Source organism: Dromiciops gliroides, chromosome 2 (assembly GCF_019393635.1).
Source record: "Dromiciops gliroides isolate mDroGli1 chromosome 2, mDroGli1.pri, whole genome shotgun sequence".
In the NCBI taxonomy this organism is placed as follows: Eukaryota; Metazoa; Chordata; class Mammalia; order Microbiotheria; family Microbiotheriidae; genus Dromiciops; species Dromiciops gliroides.
In genome coordinates, this window is record NC_057862.1 from 358,344,678 (window position 1) to 358,354,511 (window position 9,834).

At 43.1% G+C, this 9,834-nt stretch overlaps 1 protein-coding gene across 1 annotated transcript; it reads right to left on the reverse strand.

Moving 5' to 3' along the window:
* Positions 1-224: 224 nt before the first annotated feature.
* SRSF6 (serine and arginine rich splicing factor 6) lies at positions 225-6,628 on the reverse strand. The gene is made up of 6 exons (XM_043984238.1): positions 6,291-6,628; positions 5,892-6,040; positions 4,281-4,408; positions 3,796-4,004; positions 3,292-3,375; positions 225-3,177 (listed from the first exon to the last, which is right to left on the reverse strand). Exons 1-6 carry the CDS (start codon positions 6,395-6,397, stop codon positions 2,829-2,831), a joined length of 1,026 nt encoding a protein of 341 aa, XP_043840173.1. The 5' UTR covers positions 6,398-6,628; the 3' UTR covers positions 225-2,828.
* Between the last annotated feature and the right edge of the window lie 3,206 nt (positions 6,629-9,834).

Consider the following 9,834-nt stretch of genomic DNA (forward strand, 5'->3'; position numbering starts at 1 on the left):
TTCAGATTTGTCAAGCTTCTAAGTTTTGTCTCAGGTAGAATAGCATGGAATTTACAAGACTGGTTTCTCATAGTAACAATTTCCAGAGGAGGCTCCTTCTATTACCCATTATATTTATGATAAAATAAAGATAAAATATTTCAAATACTATAAACAAAAACTAACCTAATCAGAACCATTAAACAAGTTATGTTTATGTGACCAGATAAACTCAATAAATGCAATAGGCTTTGTAGTTACTGAAAAATTTTTATTTAATAATACAGCTAAACAATTATCTATATAGCCAAGGCAGTAGTCAACAATGTCCAAACATGCTAATATTGCTATATACTGTAGTGTAACTTTTAGAGTAAAGCCCAAATTAAGGACCACCTTGCCTTGGAAATTTTGAAAAGCTAACTGAATCCCCCCAAAACTGAGGGAAAAAAAATCTAGCCAAAGAATGAATCCACGAAGGCCAAAGGTGAGCTATTTTATGGTTTTTATTTTAGCTTAGTGCCCCAGAGATAGTATACTCAACCATTTACTTCTGGTCACTAGTATGGGAAAAAAATAGTAGACTGCTACTACTCTCTAATCTTACAGTACCTAGTTCTTCTATAAATGAAAAAGGACATCCTCTCTGTTGTAGTAAACATCTAAAAAAAATTAACCAAACAAGCAGCTCATTTTCTGTAACTTACAAGGAAAATCTAGTTATCACAAGGCAAAACACCAGTTATTTTGCACCCTGTTGTGTCTTGGCAGCAAGTTAAATGATTTCTACTACAATCTCTAAGATACTTCAAAATGTGGAGTTCCTCAAGGACACTAGACTCAAAGCTAGGTTTTAAAAGCCCAACACCTAGATGGTTTGTACCTTCAGATAAAACCTAGCAGTCTTCCTCATAGCCATGAATTTTCTCAATTCAAAGTCTGAGGCAATTTTCTGTCAGGTCTTTTTGTCAACCTCATAAATTATTCCAATGTGATACAAATGGATTTTAGGATTTTTAGGCTGACTTGATTTTTTTTTCTCATCTAGATATAAGAAACAATTACAACTGCCCCAATTGCATCTTTTTGCTTTGTTCATTTGATTAACCCATTTTACTTTGTACACATTTTAACAGTGAATCAATTAAAATAAAAAGCCCAGTTCTAACATTAAAGTCTTCATTCAATGCACTACTGTGGACTTTTGTTCTATGAACAACCCTTCTAAGCCACTGAGATATTCTGCTGACTTTTGAATAAAACTGAGGGAAGGCCTCAGTTTTAAGTGTCAAGGTAATAACTTTAAATGTACGCATTCTAGAAATTACTAACTCCCCCTCAGTTGACAAACATCTGGCTAACTCCAAATTTCTTGTCTTTGCACCAGAAAGTCAAGTACTCACAGGCATGTAAGATCTTGATCATACATGTATATACTCCAAATCAATTTATATGTAGTTATCATAAATGTGAATTCAAGTTTCATTTTACTAGGAGTAAAATTTAAAAGTTTTGATGAAAGCAGAGGTTTGGAATTAGCACTGATTTAAAGAAAAACTACATTTTACAAAATTTACCAGGAAATTCTAATTGCACATTATTAAATTCTCTTAACCCAAAGGAGATAATTGGGTGGGATTTTACTTTATAAATTAGAGGCAGTATGACTAAGCAGAGACAGCCAACTTTTTTAGACAGGAAGACGTAGCTGTGCAGCTGCAGACACTGTCACTTAACCTTAGTGTTCAGGGGAATTGTCTAACAGTAGGTTGCCAACCTATAAGTAGATGAAGTTTGTTCATCTAAGAGTCCTTATTTTAAGGTCTAAGTCCCTATCCTCCAACTTAACAAATCAGATGTTCTAACTACAGTTTTACGAAATTAACTGTTAACCTTGAAAAGAAAACCTAATGTTCACACATCCCATTTTGAAAAGTGGAAGACTAAGGAACAGCTGCTGCTCCTGTTCAAGTTGCAAATCCTACAATTAAATTGATGTTAAGGACACTGACCACAACCAGAAAATGGTGATAATTAAGAGAAACAAAAAAATATTTGGAATGTCATTTACCTGGGGCACTAGCAAACCTCAAGTTAGAACATTTCCACCTTTACTGCATTATGCAAGACTGCCTACAAAGACCTTTTGTTTCTAACGTGGGGAAAAAAAAAGCAGGGGGTGGGAAGAGACTTACTTTAGCAAGTTTTAATTAATAACATGGAAATACAATGGTATACCAAATTGAATTTATTGCTGATTTTAGGTTTGCCTAATTTTACACTTAACCATATACAACACAGTTTGTACTTAAAAAAAAATTTTGATATGAGACAAAACTGCTCAAAAGCCATTTAATATTGACCTGTGGCTTTCATTCCCTTGGTAGCAAACCTTTAATACAACTCAGGATTTGTAACTTGAACATAATTAAAAAACAAAAAACAAACAAACAAAAAAAAAAACACCCAACTGAGTCCTCTCCAAAGCTTTAAAAGTTCAAAGCATTTTTGAGAGTTTAATACTTTAAAAGAAAACTTCATTCAACAGCAGATCCTGCTGAAATGCTAAAAATCATAAGTAAGCCTAATCTCTACAAAAGTTATTACTGCTGAAATACTATAAAATCAAAGAGCTTAATTTCTACAAAAGGGGGTCTTTGCTTGCTTTGTGTCACCATTTCTCTAGAGCCTCATTTCTTCCCCATTAATTTTGCTTCCAAATCAAACCTTTATGCCCCTAAGTTCAGGCTTTCTCCTGAGAAGAGGCCAACATCGGAAGTACTTAACACCACAGAATTGCCTGGCAAGTAAGAAAGTGTTCCATAAGTGTGCAAAGGAGTTCAGGACTTTTAATCTCTTGAACTAGATCTTGACCGTGACCGAGATCTAGAGTGAGATACTGATGTAGCCCTTTTGACTGGAGGAGACTCAGAACGAGCCTTTGATGGTGGTGGAGGTTGTGGTGAATTGGAGTGAGACTGGCTTCTTGATCTTGATTTTGACTTTGTTTCTCCTTTTCCATTTTCTTTGGGAGATGGAGACCTGGACCTACTGTGTGACTTCTCCGACTTTGCCTTGGATCTGCTACGAGATCGAGAGCCTCGATCGGACTTGGCTTTAGATTTGCTCTTTGATCTAGATTTTCTGCCTTTAGATCGGGAACGTGAATGATCTTTGCTTCGAGACCTAGATTTGGATCTTGAAAAGACATAAATTGTAAAAATTTATCATGCACATTATCTTATGACTATACCTTAAGCGGGCCAGAACTTCAAAAAAGCAACCAACCAAACAACAAAAAACACCCCTTACCTTGAGCGACTTTTTGAGGCACTACGGGATCTACTTCTGCTGCTTCTTCGACTCCTACTTCGAGACCTTCGTCTAGACCGGGACCTAGAAATAGAAAGCATGGACTGTATTTTTTTTCTCTTTGTACCACCACCTCCCACCTCATGCACCTGCTTACAGTAAGCAACAAATAAATGCTTTTCCATTCATTTATACAATGAAATCCTACTCAGATTTTATTTAATTGGTATTCAAACTATACTGCTGACGATTATCCCCAAGGAAAATGATTCTCTCATTACCAATAATCTATGCCGTAAAACTAAGGATAGTAACTAATCACCAAGTTACATGATATATAAAAAGCAAATTTTACTTGAAAATTTAGGCAAGGTTCTTCTATGCTACAACAGACTTAAGAACCATAATTCTGACTCCAAAAACCAATGCACTTTCTACAATTGTAGAAAAAACACTGATTCAAAATGAAAGTTGGTTTTAATGGTAAGCAATAGTTTAAATTACCTAGATCTACTTCCAGAATAGGATCTCCTATGGCTTGTCCGTGGCTTATCTTCAATGAGTCTTATATTTCTGCCATTTATTTCTGTGCCATCCAATTTATCCAAAGCACGCTTCATGTCAGAGTAGGAACGGAATTCAATTACACCTTCATTTGTTCGCTCTTTGTGGGCATCTGCATATGTTACTTCTCCAGCTTGTCTCATGAAATCCTATGTAGCAGTAACAGTCTAGTTAGTTCCTGAATAGGGTTAGCTTAATTGTAAAGCAATTATTCCAAGACCCATACTTTCTAAAATATATTAATAAGAGTACCTTTAAAACAATTACCCCGGGGCAGCTAGGTGGTGCAGTGGATAGAGCACTGGCCCTGGATTCAGGAGGACCTGAGTTCAAATCCGGCCTCAGACATGTGACACTAGCTGTGTGACCCTGGGCAAGTCACTTAACCCCAATTGCCTCATTAAAAAAAAAACAACTACCCCTACCTTTAAATCTTGCCAACTGCAACGACTAGAAAGATTTTCTACAATCAGTCTGTACTCTGTTCGAACAGGTGGTCCATATTTATCTCTGCCAGTGGCTCTGCGACTGCTGTATCCTCCTCCACCACCACCTTTATCACATAAATGAATAGTTAGGTGTTTCATAATGCTAAGAGCACAAAATGTTTTGAAAGTTAGTACAAACAAAGTAATTTATTTACTGGAGTAGGACTTTGCTTTTATCTTGCTAAACCTCCAACACATATGTGATTTGCCATACATTATATTAAGGGCAAGTCAAATAAACTAAAATCCTACTAAATTTTTCCTACAATCTGTTAGAAAGTGACTGCTCCTTTATTCAATTTACCTCGCTAAGTTTTATTTTACAGAACATTGTAAAATATAAAACTTAACTGATTACATGCATTTCTACATTTTACAAAAATGTTTACTAGTTACACTAAGTACTTACATCACAGTGTGAGGTTTTTGGTGGTGGTTTGGCCACAAAACACGCAAGGTAACAGTCACCTAGTTCAGATTAACCAGTTTTGTCTAACCCTTGGAATCCTCACCATCACCCTGCGTCTAATGGCAAAAGGCTGCTGTCGTCATGGCTTCCGGTAAGGTCAGCCAAAGGGTCATAGGGCAAGGGTCACACAATGTATGGAAAAGCCAAGGCCAATCAGGAAAGGCAGTCATCTTAGCCTCAGTGGACACAGCCTCAGCCCCATTGGTCACTTTCAAATTGAAACATCAAGGACTTGTTAAAAAGTTTGAATTCAACATGCAACAATTTCAACATTTAACATTTTAATTAAGTAGCAAATAACTACCACCTCCCCCCTTAACATGCCCCAACCACACTTCAGTTACAGCACGACACTAACTCTAATTCCCAGTCTGAATAAACTAATGAAACATTAGGTTGGTTCTAGAGAAGCTACTTATTAACTGTCAAATGGAGAGGTCTCAAAGCCTATCCAGCACTAACCACCTCCCCCCACCCCGTAACCTAGGATTCTCAAATTCTACAACTCTGAAGGATATCTGCCTATAGATATTTGCATCTAGTGCACTAAAATTCAGGGAGCACACCTTTGGGGGTGTTAATACCCCCAGCATCGGAAATGGTTCCGGTGGTGCCTTTCTGGGCTTAATTCCAAGCTCTTACAAATTACCGAAAGACAAAATGCAGAGGTATGTTTCTAATATGCACCCGATTTTCCCGGGTTCTTCCCCCACCCTTTCCCTGGTCAGCCATCAGCCCGAGGATTCTCTGTATAGAGTTTTCCTCGGTGCGAGAGCTAGGACGGCGGTGCTTTGGGCAGGCACCGAACACCAAAGCCATCCCCGCTCTCTCCTCTCCCTGCTGCCCTGGCCGCCCCTGCACGCAGCACACCTGCCCTAGGCCCAGGTGACTAAGAGCGCTTGGCTCCTTTGTGCTGAGTCCCCGCCCCGCCTCCCCTCCCCGCCAGGGGGAGCCACCGAGGTCTGCCTGCCCCTCTAGCCTGCCTGCCTGCCTGCCTGCCGCTGCACCCCCCCCCGCCCCCCGCCCCTGCCCGCCCTTCACTCCCCGAGGCGTCGCGGCACGCGCGGAACTGGACTCACTGCGGCTGCCGTAGCTATAGCCGTCGCGATCCCGGCGAAGGCCCCGGGCGTGCTCCACGATCACGCGCTCCCCGCACAAGTCCTTGCCGTTCAGCTCATAAACGGCATCGTCGGCGTCGCGGGAGTCCTCGAACTCCACAAAGCCGTACCTGGACCCAGAAGGGGGCGGGGACGCCCCGCGGCGGTCAAGCCCCCGACAGAGCACGCCAGACCCCCTCCCCTCGCGTGCACGTGCAGCCCCGCCCCCCCCCGCCCCCTGTCAGTCGGGCCGCCGCCATTTTGAGAGCGAGCTCCGCCACGCGGCGGCGCGGACGCTCATTTCCCCCCCACCAAAACACCCCGCCCCACCTCACCCCAAGAGACACCGCGAGAGCCAGGGCGTCCAGGCCGCGCGCTCACCCGTTTTTCAGGTCGACTTCCAGCAGGCGCCCGTAGCCACTGAAGAAACGCTGGATGTCTTTCTCGCGGACATGATAGCTGAGGCGCCCAATGTAGACGCGCGGCATTTCCGCTGGTGGGCGGGGGGGAAGGGGGGAAAGGAGGCGGACACAGGGGTGAGGGGGTTAGGAAGGTAGGGACAGAAAAGGAAAGAGAGAAGGGAGAAAAGGAAAGAAAAGGAGAACAAGAGAATACGAACAGAGGACGAAGAAACAACGGCGGCCGAATCCCAGCCACACAATGGCGCGCGCGCTTTGAGGCCGTGGCTATAAGGGCGGAGCGGGGTGGGGCTTCCCGGCACGCTGCCCTACGTCACCGCGCAGGTGCGGGAGGCTTCACGCATGCGCGAAACTCGCGCTCCCTGCACCAAATCTTTGTCAGCAAACAGCTTCCAAGCCTCATTCCCTCCCTGTTCCCGCCCCAGTCCCCTGCTCCGTACAATCCCAGTCAGTGAGTGTGGTTATTCGCGACGTAGCCTTACAGAAAGCTTTTAACTGTTGTGCCAGCAGCGTGAAGTAACTGCCCACTCTGCCTTGCCTTAGGATTGGTCCCGACTAGGGGAGGCTGGGATCGTCTTCTCTGTCCATTGGCTAGTGGGCCTCGGGGAGGGGCGCTATGCCTCGGGATTGGTCCCTTGGCACCGGGTCCTAGCGTGCTCGGCGTATCTTCCCACCCATAGCCGATCTGGGCACGAGATGCCATCGGATTGGTCCGGGGCGTCTGAGTGAGGGACGCAGTGCTCCCCTATTGGCCCCCTGGGGACCTGGTTGGTTCATCCCGCCCTCCCTGCCGGCAAGGAATTCTTACTGAAAATCGCTGCCTTGGAACTCTGTTGAAGCTGGGCTGACTTGAGTTCAAATTCTGTCTTACAGTAGCTGTGCGGCCCTGGACGAGTCACTAAATTCTCTGTCTGTACAATGTAGTTGGTAACAGCACCTCCCTCAGAGGGTTGTTGTAAGGGTCAAACGAGTTTGATGAGTTTCCACCATATGGAAAGCACTTTGCAAACCTTAAAAACCTCTCTATAAGTGCTATCCATGACTGGCGGTGCTGACCACAAAGGAGCCTCATATGAGGCTGCTTGGCGCCAGAGGTGGGAGGGAGATATGCCGTCTGGTTGGGAGGATCCGAGTAAGCAAGGGGGAGGGATGGGGTGTGTGTGTGTGTGTGTGTGTGTGTGTGTGTGTGTGTGTGTGTGTGTGTGTGTGTGTGTGTGTGTGTGTGTGTGTGTGTGTAAGAGAAGGGGGGTTGGGGGCGGGGTTGAGGCGGGGCCCGTGTTAGGAAGTGCCCCACCTCCACTCCTCCCCGCCCTGTGAGGCCTTGCCATGTCCGGCCTCACTTTTCTTACTTCGCAGTCCCTTTCCTGTAGTCGAAGCAGCCCAACTGTGCACTGACCCCGACTTTCCTGTCCCGGCCCCTTTGCCCTTTCAGTGCCCATTCCGTGCCAGTCCTCTCCTCTGCATTCAGCTCTGGAGGAAGGCATGCGATTTGTTTTTACTGGATGCACTGTAAATTTAAGTCATCGAATCCCAATTCGACCCCGCAGGTTGCATGATCGTCCTTTTGTTGTTGTTTAGTCGTTTTCAGTATTGTCCGACTTTTTGTGACACCATTCTTTTTTAATCTTGGCAAAAATACCGGAGTGGTTTGCCATTTCCTTCTCCAGGTCATTTTACATATAAGGAAACTGAGGCAAATAGGGCTAAGACTTGACCGGGATAGTGGATGAGGTGAAATTTGAACTCAGGTCTTTCTGACTCCAGGCCCTACGGCGCTGCCACCACCTAGCTGCGGGAATCCTTTTAATCTTACCTAATTGTTTTCTACATCACTGTACCCTTGTAGCAGTGATCATTCCACACATCTTCACTCCATTCCTTCTCTCAGCGGAGGAACTTTCATCCGGTTTTATTGAGGAAATAGGATCCATCTACTGTGAGCTCCTCCTCTCCTAGTTTAAACTTCAGAATTCCTTAACATTATTCTTCATTCTCTCCTTTGCTCTGCTCCCATTTTTGTGTTCTTTTGACTCTATATACTCTCCTGTATCCTCTAACACCTTGCACCCTCCCATCTCATCTCTCTCTCTAATCTTCCATCTCCTTCTAGCTACTAGCTACTTCCTTTCCTACTACCTACAAACACAGGCCTTCCCAGTCTTTGAAAAACAAAAACAACAAAACAGCAACACAAAACCCTCTTCATTTCTCAATCCCTTGCAGTTTGGCTTCCAGCTTCACAAGTCAACTGAAACTGCTGTCTTCAAAGTTACCAGGGATTTCCTAATTGCTAAATCCTCAGTCCTTATCCTTTTAAATCTTCTATAAACATTGATATTGTTTTGTTTTTTTGTTTTTTGCAAGGCAGTGGGGGTTAAGTGACTTGCCCAGGGTCACACAGCTAGTTAGTGTCAAGTGTCTGAGGTCGAATTTGAACTCAGGTACTCCTGAATCCAGAGCCGGTGCTTTATCCACTGCGCCGCCTAGCTGCCCCTGATATTGGTTTTTAAAAGTTTTATTTTTATAATAAAAGTATCTTATTATTCTCTAGTTACATGTAGAGATAGCTTTCAATATTTGTTTTTATAAGATTTCTAGTTTCAAATTTTCTCCCTCCCTCCCCTCTCCCCAAGACAGCAAGCAATCTGATATAGGTTATATATGTACAATCACATTAAACATATTTCTGCATTAGTCATGCTGTGAAAGAAGAATTAGAGCAAAAGGGAAAAACCTCAAAAAAACAAATAAAGTAGAAATAGTGTGATTCAATCTGCATCTAGATTCCACAGTTCTTTTTTTTTTTCTTCTGGATTTGGAGAGCATTTTCCATCATGAGTCCTTTGGAACTATCTTGGACCATTGTATTGCTGAGAAGAGTCAAGTCTATCCCAGTTGATCAACACACAATGTTGTTGATACTGTGTACAATGTTCTTCTGGTTCTGCTCATCTCACTCAGCATTGGTTCATGTAAGTCCTTCCAGGTTTCTCTGAAATCTGCCTGCTCATCGTTTCTTACAGCACAATAGTATTCCATTACATTCATACACAACAACTTGTTCAGCCATTCTCCAATTGATAGGCAACCCCTCAATTTTCAATTCCTTGCCACCACAAATAGAGCAGCTATAAATATTTTTGTACATGTGGGTTCTTTTCCCTTTTTTATGATCTCTTTGGGGAAAAGACCTAATAGTGGTATTGCTGGGTCAAAGGGTATGCACAACTTTATAGCCCTTTGGGCATAGTTCCAAACTGCTCTCCAGAATGGTTGCATCAGTTCACAGCTCCAGCAACAATGTATTAGTGTTCCAATTTTTCCACAGTTTCTCCAACATTTATTATTTTCCTTTTTTGTCATATTAGCCAGCCTCAGAGTTGTTTTAATTTGCATCTTTCTAATCAATAGTGATTTAGAGAATTTTTTCATACTGCTCATTGTTTCTTATAGCAGAATAGTATTCCATTACATTCATATACCACAACTTGTTCAGCCATTCCCCA

Excerpts from the sequence above, each read along its gene's own strand:
- SRSF6 (XM_043984238.1), bottom strand. The coding sequence starts at position 6,397 with ATGCCGCGCGTCTACATTGGGCGCCTCAGCTATCATGTCCGCGAGAAA. Across the intron at positions 3,376-3,795 it reads TATTCTGGAAGTAGATCTAG|GTCCCGGTCTAGACGAAGGT; the intron begins GTAATTTAAACT and ends TTCTATTTCTAG. Across the intron at positions 3,178-3,291 it reads GCCTCAAAAAGTCGCTCAAG|ATCCAAATCTAGGTCTCGAA; the intron begins GTAAGGGGTGTT and ends TGTCTTTTCAAG.